Genomic DNA, 17,329 nt, shown 5'->3' with positions numbered 1-17,329 from the left:
TCACACCTTACTCTTAGCCCTCTGGCCTCCTATCATTCTCCTCAAGGCCGACTTCACCTCCTGGTTCCTCAGAGTGTAGATGAGGGGATTGAGGAAAGGAGTGATGGCTGTGGGGAAGAGAGCAGCTGCCCCATCCAGGACGCTGTGGCTGTCAGGTCTCAGGTAGATGAAGGCACAGGGCACATAGTACACGGTAACAATAGTCACATGGGCTCCACATGTGGAAAAGGCCCTTCGCCGCCCATCAGCTGTGCGGATTCTCAGGATGGCCCGAATGATATAGATGTAGGAGAGGAGGATCAGGGAGAAACAACTGGCAACCACCACTCCAATGTCTACAAAGGTCACCAACTCATTGACTGTGGTATCTGCACAGGCTAGCTTCAGAACTGCAGGGATGTCACAGAAGAAGTAATCTACCTGGTTGGGACCACAGTAGGGCAAACGGAAGGTTAGAATGGCCTGGATTGCTCCATGGATTGAGCCAGCCACCCAAGCCCCAGCCACCAGCAAGGTACTCAGCTTAGCAGACATGAGTACTGGGTAACGCAGAGGTTGACATATTGCCAGGTACCTGTCATAGGCCATTGTGGTGTAGAGGAAACACTGGGAGCTTCCTAAAAAGTGATAGAAATAAAGCTGAGCCACACAGCCCCCAAATGGGATGGGCTTCACACCTGGAGTGAAGTTCATCATGAGGCGGGGGACAATAATGGTGGAGATGCCCATGTCGATGATGGAGAGAGCACCAAGGAAGATGTACATGGGGCGTGCATGGAGCTGTGTGTCTGCACAGACAGTGATCAGGATGAGCAGGTTCCCCAGCTGAGTCAGGATGTAGATTAGCAAAAAGAACACAAAGAGGAAGGTCCTTAGCCTGGGAGGGTGGGGAACTCCTGTCAGGATGAACTCAGTCAAGAGTGTGTAGTTGAGTCTTTCCATCTTAGGGAGATATGTTACCTAGGGAATGGACAAGCAGGGGTTAGCATAGACGACATGAAAGTGAAGGGGACTGAGGAAGGAGACTATGGGAGCCTGGGGCGGTGGTGGGGAAGTTCTGTGGAGATGTGATCCACATGGAGGGCCTGTGTTCTCTGCTAGGAGTGTTGTAACCAGAAGCTCCTGGGCACAGAGCTGTGCTCACTCTCTCTCCTTTTACAATATTGAGTACTCACGCATGCCAGCAATCACATTACTGCTGAACTATATCTTTATTTTCATTTTGTTCTCTTCCAGTGAACAAATGGTGGCAGTGAATCTTTATTAAAAAGCCACACACATCTAAAAACATTTAAAAGCCAGGAGTGATAGTTCATGTTTACCTTTATTTCCAGCACTTGAATGGTAGAGGCAGGAGGATGAGGAGTTGAAGATCATCCTCAGGCACATAATGAGTCTGAGCTAGCCTGAGCTATCTGAGAAAAAAAGAAAAGAAAGCCAGCCAACGAACACAGGTAAACAGTGGCAGCTGTACTTCAGAAAGGGAACACCTTGCCGTTCCAGATGTGAGTTACAGATTCTGGCCCCTCCACTTGCTCTCCAACCTCTAAGAGCCAAGCATGGCCTATGCTCCTGTCTGAGTTCTGTGGCACATTCCTGATTAGGCCTTCAGCACAGTTTGGCTAAGTGTGCTCAGGTGACAGCTCTGGTCTGGGTGTCACTGGTCTTCTAGCTTTCTGGGGCTCCTGAATCATAGTGTTTATGTGTTTACCACTAGAAGACTTAGTCATGTCTTCCCCTGTTTAAGACTGGTAAATCATTTGATACCATTCAAGAACTCAAGAGAATGATAAACCAAAGAAACAGTTTATCAGTTCATGGTAAGATAGCATATTCCGATGGTTGAGATGGCGAGTCTACTTCCAGAGCACTTACTTGGTCATTATTAGAAATCAAATTAGGAACTGTATGTATATTTCTTCATTTTGAATGGGAACAAAGGGATTTTTTTTGTTTTGTCTTTTAGAGACAGGGTTTCTCTGTGTTGCAGCTTTGACTGTCTTGGAACTCACTCTGTAGCCCTGGCTGGCCTCGAACTCACAGAGATCTGCCTGCCTCTGCCTCCCGAGTTCTGTGGTTAAAGGTGTGTGCCACTATGGCCTGGCTGGGGAGCAAAGGGAATTTGACACAGCATATTTAACCTGGGCTGTTCCAATTCTGAGGATCTTTATCCAAGGGACACTTCCATGCTCACTTCAGATGCACGGTCTTTACCTTTAGGTAGTAGTGAGGATATATTGATGGGGTTTCATTCCATTTTCTTCCCGAGCCTGTGTCTCTCTCAGAGTAGACTGCCTTCACTCTCCTGCTACATATTTCCCTAAATTCTTACTTTTCATACTATTTTGTTGTATATATTAAGGAATGTTATTTTCTTCCTCTTCTTCCTTTGCCTCCTCCACTTCTTCTTTTCCTCCTCTTCTACCTTTTCTTGATCTTCCCCCTCCTCCCTATCCTCTTCCCCTCTTCCTCCTTCTAACCCCAGCACTGAGAATTGAATCAAGGCCCTAGGGTATTGAAAGCAAGTGTCTACACTGAGCTTCCCCCCAGCTCAAATGTTCTCTAATTACTAGCCAGCAAGAGTGACTTCTTTTGCAGAAGTTCCTATTGCTAGTGGGTTGCAGTCATTCGCAGTGTGAATTGCAGTCCACCCAGTCTGAGCTGGAAAGAACAGCATTTCCTCAGCCCGTCCTTGGATGCAGGGCCTTTTAGTAGGAGGAATGGAGGACACAGTCCTGTTTGTAACACCGAATGTCTATTTGATGTGAAGTCATTCTAGGTGCAAAACTTTCCTGTCATTTTCTTTTCCTCTCAGTTCATTATAAGTGTGAATAGGTAGACTTCCCCTCCCCTCTGACTGTCAACACCGTTCCCTCTGGGTCATGGCCATTGTTATAGATTTTTTTTTAAGCCTGAAGGTTGGTATCTACAGAACAACCACTCTCTATGACGTAGTTTTGATTTATTAATATCCACAGACATGGCTCTGAGACAATGCCTTCCAAGGACAGAGATGGGGAGATGAAGGAGGAAAGACTGGAGCCTCGAGGAGAGAGAGGAAGGAAGAAGCATGGCCGAAAGGGAAGGAAACCTAGAACTGGTGAAACCTCATTTGGGTGGAGATGAGCTCCATGGAGAGCACTGGACAGGAGCATATGCAATACACTGGCTTCAGCGCAGCACGGAGACAGGGCCGACACTGTGGCCTCTCCCTCCCTGGAGTACCGTAGTAAAAATCAGAGACTAGAGTTTTATATGCTTACGTATGTAAGAAGAATTTAAGAACAAGAGGCCATGCATTTTAGGGAGGTCATGGGAATGGCTGGAGAGGTGAGAGAGGAATGGGCAAATATTTTAGTGTTGAAAATAAAATAAAATAAAATAAAAACAAAGCAAAATGAAACAGTTTATAGTGTAATAATGTCATTTGCATCCAGGTAGGGTTCTCGTGATCCCCAGAGGTTAAATGACAGAGAACCCTCATAGCTGAATAATGACGTGTGACTTCCAACCATGTCTTGTGGTTGCCTGTCCGGAAGTTTTCTGTTTTACTGGTATTTTACACAAATACCAATCTGAAACAATTTAGTAAAGCATCAGTTTGCATATTGTGTTTAAAGAGTCAACGAATCTACCTTGGTGTTAGTATCCTGTTTCAAAACCTAGATGACTCCATGGACAGAACTGGTATTCATGTGGCCTGATGACCTGAGTTCATTTCCCAGAAACCAAGTCAAAAAGCCTGACAAGCTGGTGCATAGTTGTAACCTCAGCTTTCCTCGACTGGTGAGAGGGGAGGCAGGGGTAAGAGTGGTGAGTTGGGGGCAGGAGATAAGAGAATGGCCCAGAAGCTCCTGAGGAGCTACCTGGAGTACAGAGCATGGCTGAAGGTGAGAAGAGAAGATTGCCAAAACACGCGCACACACACACACACACACACACACACACACACACACACACACGCACGCACGCAAAAAAAAAGACAAAATCTCCAAATACAAAACACACCTAGATGTAGTGTAATGCATCTTCTAAATTTTTTTTATTTCATTTTATTTTATGTTAGTGTTTTGCCTGCCTGTATGTCTGTGTGAGGATGTTGGGTCCCCTAGAACTGGAGTTACAAACAGTTGAAGCTGCCATGTGGATGCTAGGAATTGAATCCAGGTCCTCTGGAAGAGCAGTCAGTGCTCTTAACCACTGAGCCATCTCTCCAGCCTCGAAATGCCCCCTTTTGAGGTGTGTCTTGTAGTCTAGGTTGGTCTTGGGCTCATGTGTCTGGTGAGGGCTGAGCCTCTGATCTTCCCACCTCCACCTGTGTGCTCACACTATAAGTGTATTGCTATCCTGCCCGGTGTACATAGTGTGGGAAACCCACCAGGTCCCTCTACCAACCGAGCCACACCCTCAACTTATGTGCAAGATGTACAGTCATCTAAGAGTCAAGGTTCATTGCTGTGAATCTACAAAATTACCCATACTTTTTCATCACCTATTGTTTTATCATCAGTGTTTCCTTCATTATCATTTATTTATTAAAATAGAGAGTATGTTTATTTGACAATGAGACTTCACAGAAAAAAAGGAAGTGCCAAAGAAGGTTTGGTCTGGGAATATATATATATATCATTTCTACCACAAAAGGCAGTGGTAGAAAAGTGATTAAATAAAGGAAAGGAGTTTGGGCTTTTAGGGGAACTGACAGAAGACAAGAACATGGGGGAGTCTAATGGAACGGGAACTTCGCAGCAACTGTGTAACCTCTGCAGACTCCAGTTGATGTTGCTTACAGTGATGAGCTGTCTTCTCTTCTTGGTCAGGGAAATAGAAATAGCCACATGTGGGAAAACTTTCATGGCAATTTAATGTTTACATACTGGTTTGTGTTACAGTTACGAGGGAAAACTTAAGCTGTACTTTTGGAGGAAAGGAGAAAGGAGAGAGCTCATTTTAAACCTGTGGTGTCTTAATTGCCCTCGACTCAAAATAATCTTTGTGCCAAAGTGACATTAATTGTTTGTTTTAATTTTTTTTTTTTGAGACAGGGTCACATGTAGCCTTGTCTAGCCTTGAGCTTCTGTTCACCTGTCTCTTGGGAGCAGGCACTGGGATTACACATGCCTGTTGCCATTCATAGATTCAGAGTTACATATTTTGGAGTGGCAAATTTGAATCCCTCTCACTAGCAAATACCATTGATGCAGTTTTACATTTGGTTTGTATGTTTTATCATCTTTAATTTGCAAGGATTTCTTTTATTTGTTCCTAACTCTACTTACATGTCTCATCTCTTGTCCTTTTTCTGAATTTTACAATAAAGCTTTTAAACAAAAAATAATCTGAAGGTGAACTACATTAAAATGTAGTGTGTGTGTGTGTGTGTGTGTGTGTGTGTGTGTGTGTGTATAATGAGAAAGTGTTGTAATGAAATCTGAGACAAGAGACTAACAAATTCCAAGAAGAATAACAAGCTGAGGGCTGGTTGTGGTGGTGCAGGCCTTTAACCCCAGCTCTCAGGAGGCAGAGGCAGGTGGATCTCTATGATTCTGAGGCCAGCCTGGTCTACAGAATGAGTTACAAGTCAGGTAGGGATATATAGTGAGACACTCAATTAAAAAACCAAAAACCAAAACAAACAATAGCAACAACAACAAACAAACAAAACAAGAAAAGAAGAATATGAAGCCTTTAGTAAAAGTTTGGATGGTCCCTTTAAAATATTCACTAACACAACCACCAGATTCCAACTTGCTTAATCTAACTTTCAAATTCTGGGTAGAGAACTTGTCTTAGAGCTGGGGGAAGTGACTAGAGGACTACACAGGATCACAGGTAGAAACCATACTGACACCAAAACATTCTCAACCTCCCTAGCTCACACTAAAGGCAGTCAGTGAACTGTTGCTTTAAAGAAAGATGTAGCAGTGAACACCTGGAGAGGTAGTGTCACATGATTTAACAGAATAGAAGGAAACACTGTTGGAGAGCAGAAATAAAATTATGCCCAATAACTGCAGAACAAACTGAGAGGTGACAGAGTGGAGACATGCCTTATGGCTCTGTCCCAACCTTCGCCTGTATCTGGAACTTAGGTATCTGGGTACATTGTCCTGTCTCTTTAGCACCCCTCTGCATTAGCCATCAAGCCTCCAGATGACTCTGGAAGATGCAACTCATACCGTGCTGAGGTGGAAGGGTGAGGGACTCATCAGGAGGTGCCAGCATCCACTGAAGAAGGTCCTTTTGCAGTCTGAGAGATGGGATACACTCTTGCTGGGGAGAATTCTACATCCCACAGGGTCAGCACTAGCTAGTGTAAGGAGCTGATGGGAGAAGACTTGGTTCTGGCTGGATCAAAATAATGGATTGCCTGACTGAAACTCTAATTATTTATTTTTTGTGGATCTTCTCCTCCTATTTCCTTGTGGACTGGGGAAGATTGAGGCTGTTACTGAAGGTGGTTCCAGCTGTGGTCTGTTTTTGCTTTGTTTTCCCCCAGAGGCACTCATGTGTGTGAGATCTTTAGTGTGGGGACTGTTGTAACAGCACCCCAGTGAGAAGGCAGCTTCCTGTCTGTAATCTGTCTCCTGGGAGACTTCCTTCCTTTCTAGCTTTCTCCAGTGTGGTAATACCAGGTGGAACAAGGTCTGTGGGCTTTATCAGGACTTGATGACTTCATATCAATGGTTTCTCTTCTGATGGAAGCTCCACCTCAGGGCGCTGCCTCCCACCCCCCCAGCATCCATGTACCCAAAGAGTCTGGAATGTTCTGGTGGCAACTCCACCTCAATCCCCTCCCCCATATTTCTCTCCTCAAACCCTGTCTCATCTCAGAAATCTGGCCAAACATGGCTCCTACCCCAGAGATGCTCCCAGAGACCAAAAAAAAAAAAAAAAAAAAAAAAAAAAAATGTCTGTTTTCTGGGGGACAGTTTAAATACCCTGTGGGAGTGGTCTTGAGCATCTCTGAGGGAGTAGCCATGTTTGGCAGGCTTTCTGAGATGGGTAGAAAATCATCTGGGAGCGTTTGATTTGGTCTGATTTGGATTGCTGTGTCGGTTGAGAGGCTTATGGGGTGCAGAAACTTCTATTTCCTTCTGCTTTCAGAACAGATTTTGAAGGTGGAGGAAGAATAGGGGAAGGAGGAGGTGGTGAGGAGTGGGAGTAGGTGGAGGCCAAGGAAGGGGGAAGAGGAAGGGGGAAGAGGAAGAGGCCAAGGAGAGAGGGGTACGGCTATTAAAGGTGAAGAATGTTTTCATTAGCACATTCACATACCATAATTAAGCTTTCTTTGAATGACTAAGGTACTATGGTAGATCTTCATAGACCAAGAGAAACATGACCTGACTCTCAGGGTCGCCAGGCTATTTAAGATATTTATTTTATAGTTTATTTTGTCTTTGCTACTGGGTCTCATGTAGTTGAAACTAATTTTGAACTCCTGATCCTCCTGCCTCTACCTCCCAGGTAGCCAGGCTTATAGTTGTGGTCACCACCCCGGCATTGTTATAAGTCCTCTGATTCATCTATCATGTGAAATGTATTTACACATTTTTACATATATTTACTTTATGTCTGTGTACATGTATGGTATGGAGCAGATATTTAGATGTTCCTGTTTAGTTCAGAGGACAGCTTCTGGGAGTGGATTTTCTCCTTCTACACAGTGGGTTCTAGGAAACAAAGTCAGGTTATTAGACTTGGTGGCAAGTGCCATTACTGCCTAAGCTATCTTGCTGGCCCTATGTACAATATTTCGATCTATGAGATTCACTATCTTTGTTTATTTCATTAAATGTATTTATCTATTCAGTTTTTTGCAAGTATACAGAAATTTGAACACATTTCCGCACATCTTCTAACCTCCCTTTCCTGATTCCCACTTTCAAAAATTTCTTTTGTCTTCTAGACAAATTTACTTCTACTATTCACACGCACAATATTTTTATTTAATACTTATTAGTTTATTAAATTTATTTTTATTAGTTATTTGAGGGTTTCTAGTTTTGTACAATTTGTTTTGATCACATTCACCTTGCTTCCCCGGCTCTTCCCAGATCTGTCCTTCCTCCCTGCCCTCCCAACTTTGTGTCCTTTGTTTTTCTTTTCTTTTCTTCTCTTTCTTTTTTATTTTTATTTCTTTTGAGACAGGGTTTCTCTGTGTATCCCTGGCTGTACTGGAACTTGCTCTGTAGACCAGGCTGGCCTCACACTCACAGAGTTCCATTTGCCTCTGCCTCCTGAGTGCTGAGACTAAAAACGTATGCCACCACACCTGGCCCGTCTTTCTTTTTTAAACACTTTTATAATATGAAAAACAATATTTGTTTACTTTTTGAGATTATAATGTAATGACATCATTTCCTTCTTTCCTTTCTTCCCTCCAAACCCTCCCATACATGCCCCCCTCCTTCCTGGTTCTCTTTCAAATTTGTGACTTCTTTTTTCATTAATTGTTGCGTTCTGTTTTAGTCAATGTTCTATTGCTGTGAAGAGACACTATAACCATGGCAACTCTTATAAAGGAAAACATTTAACTGAGGCTTGCTTTCAGTTTCAGAAGCTTAGACCATTATCAGCATGGCAGGAAGCATGGTGGCATGAGGCAGACATGGTGCTGGAGGAGTTCTATATCCAGATCCACAGGCAGCAGGAAGAAGAAGAGAGACACTGGTCCTGACTTGCGCTTTTGAAACCCCAAAGCCACCCCCAGCAACATACTTCCTCCAAGGCCACACCTCCTAATCCCTGTCAAGTAGCACTATTTCCTAATGACCAAGCATTCAAATCTATGAGCCTATGGGGTCATTCCTATTTAAACCACCACCACCACCACCAACAACCACCACCATCACCACCACCATCACCCACCACCACCACCACCACCACCACCACCACCACCAACCACCACCACCACCACCACCACCACCCACCACCACCACCACCACCCACCACCACCACCACCATCTCTACCACATTCCTAGATAGAACCGGCTCAGTCTGTACAATGCTATTTGTGTGATGTTTTCAGGGCTAACCATTTGGTATTTTGGATAAACATTTGGTATGTTCTTTCTTGGGAAAGACTTTTTCTCCAGTTCTCAGCATTCCTTAGCTGCCTATAGTTCTTTGTTGGTACTGCCAAGGTATGTGCACTACTACTGCATGCTTAAGGTCATGGTGTCATGCTGGTCATTGTTGTAGTTTATAGAATTCATAGCTGGATAGGACTGTTGGCTTCCTCCTTCATTTGGAAGCTTGCGTGGCACCTTCTAGCTCAGGGACCTATGGGTCCTGTGTCCAATATGCATGGTTGTCTTCAGCAATAGGGACTTATCTTCCACATCTAGTGACAACAAAGGGTAACAGCAATCACCTGTAATGTTCTGAAAGTCTCTTGGACATCTCTGACCAACAACTCAAAAGAGGACTTCTCATATCTGGTGTTGGGGTTTTTGTTAGATAGTCTATGGCTCTTGGAGGGAACATTGTCAGCCCAGTTGATAAAATTTTATTTAAACTATGAATGTACATTTACATTTATATACAGAGTTATATTTATTATAACTTTTAAAGGTAGATAGTTAATAGTATGATTCCTATGACTTATCGGAGATCCCCACTGTTATCTTACCATCCTCTCTCCTCTTTCTTGTAGTTATCCCCACTCCCTAACTAGAGCCCTTCCTTTCTACTTCCCTGATCAGACAATTGTACCCTGTCATTCCCCTCTCTATTGTTTCCCCATTCTCCCATCCCAATAATGGTCCCTTTCTACTTCCTTGATTTGTTTAGTTACTTCAGGATATGTATTCACTTCTGAGGATTTGGAGCTAAGCACTCCTGATGAAAGAGAACATGTGATTTTTGTCTTTCTGGGCTTGTGTTACCTTACTCAATACAGTCTTTCCTAGTTCCATTCATTTCTAGGCTAGACCCTGGAGAAGGATGTGGAGGATCTGGCTGAGTAGAGGTTAATGTGGTGTGGAGGGGCCTGTGTGTTGGGTAGAGTGGGTCCTGGTGGGATCCTAGAGGAAGGCTGTAGCATATGCAGGTGTGGCCAGTCTAGGCTGGGTCCTGGATGTGGGACCTGGCTAGATCTGGAGGGTTCAGGAAGGTGCTTGCAGCAATTTTTATTTTTATTTCTCCTTTTATTGCTTCTTTGTGGATTTTACATCATGAATTCCCATCTCCCTGTCTCCCTGAATCTGCCCTCTGCCCTTGTGACCTCCCCCTAAATCAAAACCAAATTAAAAAAACAAAAACAAAACAAAACCAAAAACCAAATCAAACAAAAACAAAATTAAAAACAAAAACAGAAACAAAGAAGAATCTTGTTGTGGAAGCTGTGGTGTGGCCCACTGAGTCTCACAGTCTGCCCTTTAGTCCATTCATCTTTACTTGCAAGTGTTCATTGCTGTGAGTCATTGGTCTGATTCAAGACCTCTGGTTTCTGCTACACCACAATAATGGGCTCTCAGTGGGGCTCCTCTTAGATATCCTGTGTCGTCCTGTGTCCTGGAGATCCTGCTGTTTTGGATCTGTAGGTTTGTCCCCTTCACACGCTCCAACAGTTCACAGACGAGGTGGGATGTTGGGATGTTGGGATGGGGCAACTCATAGTTCTGGTTCTGGGCCTAGATGGTAGCTGGGTTGGTCAGCTCATTAGCCTTTTCTCATCAGTACCTGGGAGAGCTCTCCAGCACTGCCTTGGCTAACTCACCCAATGCAGCCTATGGCAAGGAGCAGGGCCAGTTCTCCTCCTGTTGGGCCCTTAGATCTGGGTCCCCCTCACTCATATCGACAGGGCCAGCTCTACTGTTTTGCCCAGACAAGGTGCAGGGTCCTCTCTCCTAATTACTGTAGGTGGCATACAAGGGGGAGGGTGGGGTCAGTTGTTCTGCTCTTATGCCTTCAGGGCTGGCCCACTTGCACCCCTGACAATAGGGTCAGCTGTGGGAGGTCAGCTCCTACTTTTACCCAGGGTACTCTTGAAGAGAGAGGGATAAGAATTATTAGGTAGAAAGAGAGTGGGGAGAGAAGGCAGACAGAAGCACAGGATAGCTTTGGGAGGGCTTGGATCAATATCCACTGGCCCTTCTGTCTCTTCTAAAGGGCTATTATATAGGAACCCCAAGGGGCAGAGCAAAAGACCTCCCCCTAGCACAGCCAAGTGCTTCACCTAGTAACCATGCACATGGCCAAGTCATTATCAAATGCAGCCCTGCTGGGTAAAGCAAGCTCAGATCTCACTAGGAAACCTCTGTGGGTCTCTACAGTCAGCTCTGTTATGCTTGCAGCAATTTTTAAATATAGACACTTGAGCTATAAATTTCCTTGGTAGACCTTCTTTTAATTTGTCCCAGAGGTTTTGTTGTATTATTTTTTCATTATCATTTAGTTTCAGTAACTTTTTTATTTCTTTCTTGATTTCTTCTTTTGATCCATTCATCCTTCAGTAATGAGCTGTTTAATCTCCTTGAGTTCATGCATTGTTATCTTTCTTGCTTTTGTTTTTGTTTTGTTTTGTTTTTTTCCAAGATAGGGTTTCTCTGTGTAACCCTGACTGTCCTGGAACTCACTGTGTAGACCAGAGCTGGCCTCAAACTCACAGAGATCCACCTGCTTCTGCCTCCCAAGTGCAGGGATTAAAGGCATGTATCACTACTGTCTAGCTCACACATTGTATCTTTATGCAACCAAGGAACCATAAATAAGAAAAAACATAACATATTTGTCTTCCTGAGACTGGCTTAATTCTTTTAATGTGATGATTTATAGTCTCATCCACTTTCTTACATTTGATGTAACTTTCTTCTTTATGACTGTAAATTTCATTGTTTACTGCTGTGGAATAATCTTTCTGTACACTGTGTAAATATATGTCACGATGATTGGTTTAATAAACAAGTTGACTGGCTGAACAGCATAAAGTTAGGTGGGGAAGCCAAACTAAGAATGATAAGATGAAGAAGGGTAGAGTCAGAGGAGACACCAGCCAGCAGCTGAGGAAGCAGGAAGTGTAGAAGATGAGGCAACAAGCCATGAGCCATGTGGCAAGGCATAGAACAAAAATACGGGTTAATTTAAATCTAAGAGTTAGGTAGTAACAAGCCTGAGCTATTGGCTGAGCATAATTTATAGTAAGTCTCTGAGTCAGTTATTTGGGAAGTGGCTGATGGTTATTTGGGAGCAGGTGGTTGGGACAGGAAACTTTCAACTACAGTTTACCCATACTATGGCTTCTTTATCATCTACCCCTTGACTTAGTTGCCATGAATTGTTTTGGAATAAATATTGATGCTCAAGTGTCTCTGTAATATGCTGACTTCAAGTCCTTTGGGTAAATATCTAGTGTGGTTTGTTTACCCAGTGAGACTAGGTTGGAGGAAACTATTTTTCTTTTGTGAGCAGTTTTCAGTAAGAGACAGGGTCTAGGTTAGGGATGGCAGCTTGTGTCCGCTTCCCCTCTCAGCTCTGAGACCCCATCTTACATAGATCTGTGCAGGCCCCGTATATGCTGCCCCAGTCTCGAGCTCATATGTGCACCAGTCCTGTCGTGTCTGGAAGACACTGTTTCCTTGGTGTCTTCCATCCCTCTGGCTCTTGCTCTCTTTCTTCCTCCTCTTCCATGGGGTTCTCTGAGCTCCGAGGGGAGGGTTTGATAGAGACATTCCATTTAGGGCTGAGTGTTCCAAGATCTCTCACTCTTTGTATAATGTCTGGTTGTGGGTCTCTGTATTTGTTCCTATCTGTTGCAGGAGGAAGCTTCCCTGATGATGGCTTAGTAAGGCACTGATCTATGAGTATAGCAGAATATCATTAGGAGTCATTTTATCACTATATTTTATTTTCCTTTTTTTAGACCAGTGTTATTAGGTTTTATCCTAAGTCCCTGGGGTATCTAGTCTTAGGTTCTTGGTCACTCAAGCAGTGTCAGATATGGGTTCTATCTCATGGAGTGCCCTTAAGTCAAATCTAGATATTAATTGGTTACTCCCATAAGCTCTGTAACACCATTGCCCTAGCATATCTTTCAGGAAGGACATCATTGTAAATAATGGGCTTGTGGCTGGCTTGGTGTTTATGTTTCCTTTTGGTAGCATTCAGAGTAGCTTCCTGTGCCAAAGATGCTAGAACATAGGGGTGAAGGCTCTTTGTAGGCACCAGTTTGATTTCTCCATGTTCAATAAGTTGTGCAGGTGTTTTCTTCAGCAATGGGGATTTGCCATCTGTTTGTGGAGAGCAACTTATAGTCTTGGCAATAACCTGGGCTGCTTGGGGATTCCCACAGGATTCCTTTGGCTAATAAGTCAATTAGATGAAACCCCTCCCACCAGAGGCTTCATTGGTGACAAGAGAAGGCCATTTGGAACTCTGACTCCCCCATTATTTGGTGATTTCATTTAGATCTCCTTCATATATGTATATATTTTAGGAAGCTTCTACTGTATTAGGTTTCCACACTACCCCTCAAATGGTCCTTAATTTAAGCTGTTTCTCCCTGTATTCCCTCCCCAGTCCTACTCTCCTCTTCCCCTCTCCACTTGATCTTCCCATTCTGCCCCCACCATTCATACATAACTATCTATTCTATCTCTGTTTCCTAAGGAGATCTAGTTGTACCATCTAGTCCCTTACTCTATACCTAACCTCTGTGATTCTCAGATTGTAGCTTGGTTATTTTTTTAACAACTAATATCCATATATAAGTGAATACTTATTGTATTTGTCTTTCTGGGTCTGGATTACCTCACTCAGGATGATATTTTCTAGTTCTATGCATTTACCTGCAAATTTCATGATTTCATTTTTTTAATGGCTGAGTAACACTCCATTGTGTAAATATACCACAGTTTTTTGTCTATTCTTCGGCTGAGGGACATCTGGGCTGTTTTCAATTTCTGGCTATTATGAATAGGGCATCAATGAACATGGTTGACCAAATGTCTCTGTGGTAGGATAAAGCATCTTTTGGGTGTATGTCCAAGAGTGGTATATCTAAATCTTGAGGTAAATTGATTCTCATCTTCCTGAGGAACTACCACACTGATTTTTGTAGTGGCTGTGCACATTTACAGTTCCACCAGCAATGGAGGAGTGTTTCCCTTGCTCTCTATCATTGCCAGCATGAACTGTTGCTTGTTTTATTGATCTTAGCCATTCTGACACGTATAAGATGAAATCTCAAAGAAATTTTGATTTGCTTTTCTCTGATTGCTAAGGATATTGAACATTTAAGTGTTTCTCAGCCATTTGAGTTTCCTCTTTTGAGAATTCTCTGTTTAGATCTGTACCCCAATTTTAAATTGTGTTACTTGCTTTCTTGATGTCTAGTTTTTTGAGTTCTTTATATATTTTGGATATTAGTCCTCTATCAGATGTGCAGTTGGTAAAAAATCTTTTCCATTCTGTAGGCTGCCACTTTATCTGAATGGCAGTATTCTTTGCCATGCAGAAACTCAGTGTCGTGAGTTTATTAATTGTTGATCTTAGTGCCTATGCTAACAGTGTTCGGATCAGAAATTCTTATTCTGTGCCAATGATTTCAAGGTTAACCTCTACTTTATCTCCTATTAGGTTCAGTGTATCTGCCCTTATGCTGAAGTCCTTGATCCATCTGGAGTTGAGTTTTGTGTAGGCTGACAAGTGTGGGTCTATTTGCAATCTTCTACATGAAGACATCCAGCTAGACCAGCACCGTTTGTTGAAGATGCTTTCTTTTTTTCATGTGTATTTCCAGTTTTCTTAGAAAAGAATCAGGTATCTATAGGTCTGTGGATTCATGTTTGGGTCTTCAATTTGATCCCATTAATTAATGTGTCTGTTTTTGTGCCAGTACCATGCGGTTTCTATTCCCATAACTGTAGATAGTTTGAGAAAGGGGATAGTGATACCGCCAGCAGTTCTTTTATTATTCAGGATTGTTTTTAGCTATTCTGGTTTTGTGTTTCCATATGAAGTTGAAAATGGTTTTTCAATTTCTATGAAGAATTGTGTTGGAATTTTAATGGGGATTGCACTGAATTTGCAGATTGCTTTTGGTAGGATGGCCATTGTTTCCCAGTGTTTTTGTCATTTGCATATAGAAAAGCTATTTGGTAAAGCTGTAGCACAAACAGCCTTGAAGCATGCTTTCTGTTCTTCAGGGTTCCTACCTAAGTGATAATATAGGTTACTAAGGAAAAGTGCTGTTTTAGTGTTCAAAGAACTGTAGTCATACTGAGAAGAAGATAGAGTTTATGGCCAGGAGAGTTAGAAAAAACTTCTTTAGGATTAGAGATTTTTCTCCAGGTCTTGAATGAAGGATAAAACATCAACTAACCAACATGGAGGAGGAAGCATATTTAGATATGGGACTAAAGCAAAGTCTCAGATGTGGGAAAGCAAAGAGAATGTTTAGGGACTGGCAGGCAAATTCATGGGGATGAGCGAGGTGAGGTGGTAGAGATATTGTGAGAGGTGAAGAACGGTGGGATTGGATGTGCAGGACTTTGAATTCTACTCCAAAAGCTCATCTTTGTCTTATCCAGTGGGAAGCCGTGAATATTCAGAAGGAGAAACATGAAGTATTTAGCCTTCAATTCCAGAAAATAACTTCTTGCAGTGCTATGGTGAAGGATGGAGTGATGAGGAGTCTGAGGGACCTTCCTGGGGGCAGAGTGGACAGAACTTGGTGAATTACTATTTGGGGAAGAAGAAGAGACTGGATGGACACTTGAAGGCTCTGAAGAGTTTCCAAGTGAATGCCTGAGAGGATACATTTGTCTCCACTTACCCAAAGTGACCCTGAATGCTGAGAGCTCAGGGAGTTAAGGTTGCAGCAAATGGATGGCAGGAAATGGAGTTCTATTACAATGTTTCCCCAAACCTGCTTAGATATTCACTCTCTCCCATCAACATTTGTGTAAAATACATGTTCTTCTGAGGAATGGGTCAGAAACATGTAAAACAACTGGGCAAATTATTGAGATTTTGTAGAGCATCAGGAGCATTTGTTATAGTAGAATTGTATTTAGTTCATCCTGAAGTATTATCTGTGTATTAAATATTTGTCACATGAACAGTAGCTAAAGTAGAGCAGTGATGATGATGTGTGGGGTCCCTGAGCCAGTGGCTACTTGTCTCCATCCACATTCCCTCTCCCTGACCTTAGCCTCTTCAGAGCAGACTTCACTTCCTGGTTTCTCAGGGTGTAGATGAGGGGGTTCAGTAGCGGAGTGACGACCGTGTAAAATACAGCAACTGCTCCATCCAAGGGACTCTTGGAGCCTGCCCGAAGGTAGATGAAGATACAGGGGACATAGTAGACCGTGACCACAGTGAGATGGGAGCCACAGGTGGAGAAGGCACGCCGCCTGCCGTCAGCAGTGCGGATCTTCAAGATGGCGTGAACTATATTGGCATAGGAGAGCAGGATCAGCATGAAGCAACTGGCGGCCACCACCCCAATGTCCACAAAGGTCACAAGTTCATTGGCTGTTGTGTCAGCACAGGCCAGTCTCAACACTGCAGGAATGTCACAGAAGAAGTAATCTACTTGCTTGGGTCCACAGTAGGGCAATCGGAAAGTCAGAGTGGTTTGAATAGACCCATGGATGGAGCCAGCTACCCAAGCTCCAGCCACTAAGATTGTACATAACTTTCCATTCATGAGCACAGGGTAGCGAAGAGGCTGGCATATTGCCAGGTACCTGTCATAGGCCATCAAAGTGTAGAGGAAGCACTGAGTGCTGCCTAGGAAGTGGAAAAAATACAGCTGAGCTACACAGCCACCAAATGGGATCACCTTGCTGGCAGGAGTGAAATTTAATATAATTCGAGGAACAATAACCGAGGAGAGCCACATGTCCAGGAATGAGAGCACACCTAGAAGAATGTACATAGGACGGGCATGCAACTTGGGGTCAGCCCACACAGTGAGCAGGATGAGCAGGTTACCCAGCTGTGTCAGGATGTAAATGAGGAAGAAGACCAGGAAGAGGAAGGTTCTTAGACTTGGGGGGTGAGCCAAGCCGAGGAGAATGAAATCTGTCACCACAGTGTCCAGCGATGTGTTTCTATTTCTCCTCATGTCTTAGTCTGTTAAGACAAATCATGAAGTTAGACAAGGAGAATGCAATAGGGGGAGGAAGTAAGACAATGCTTATATCTGGGATGGGAGGTTAGGAGTTAAACAGAGACCTTGTATAATTTGAAGGAAAGCATTTGCCTAATTTAATTTCTGTTACTTTGTCAAACACCCTGGCAACAAGCAAGTAGGGGACAAGGGCTTCTTTCGATTTACAATTTCGGGTTACAGTCAATCATTTTGAGAAAGTCAAGGTGG

At 43.3% G+C, this 17,329-nt stretch overlaps 2 protein-coding genes across 2 annotated transcripts; both read right to left on the bottom strand.

Annotated features, from left to right (window-relative positions):
• Positions 1-942, bottom strand: LOC128107448 (olfactory receptor 10G3). Its single transcript, XM_052733282.1, has one exon. It carries the CDS (start codon positions 940-942, stop codon positions 1-3), a length of 942 nt encoding a protein of 313 aa, XP_052589242.1.
• Positions 943-16,117: 15,175 nt separating this feature from the next.
• Positions 16,118-17,074, bottom strand: LOC128107445 (olfactory receptor 10G2-like). The gene has a single exon (XM_052733279.1). It carries the CDS (start codon positions 17,072-17,074, stop codon positions 16,118-16,120), a length of 957 nt encoding a protein of 318 aa, XP_052589239.1.
• Between the last annotated feature and the right edge of the window lie 255 nt (positions 17,075-17,329).

Source organism: Peromyscus californicus, unplaced genomic scaffold, assembly GCF_007827085.1.
Source record: "Peromyscus californicus insignis strain IS unplaced genomic scaffold, ASM782708v3 Scaffold_12__1_contigs__length_115047231, whole genome shotgun sequence".
NCBI lineage: Eukaryota > Metazoa > Chordata > Mammalia > Rodentia > Cricetidae > Peromyscus > Peromyscus californicus.
Note: the sequence above shows the minus strand (reverse complement) of the source record. Positions and strands in the feature narration are given on the sequence as shown.

Excerpts from the sequence above, each read along its gene's own strand:
- LOC128107445 (XM_052733279.1), bottom strand. The coding sequence starts at position 17,074 with ATGAGGAGAAATAGAAACACATCGCTGGACACTGTGGTGACAGATTTC.
- LOC128107448 (XM_052733282.1), bottom strand. The coding sequence starts at position 942 with ATGGAAAGACTCAACTACACACTCTTGACTGAGTTCATCCTGACAGGA.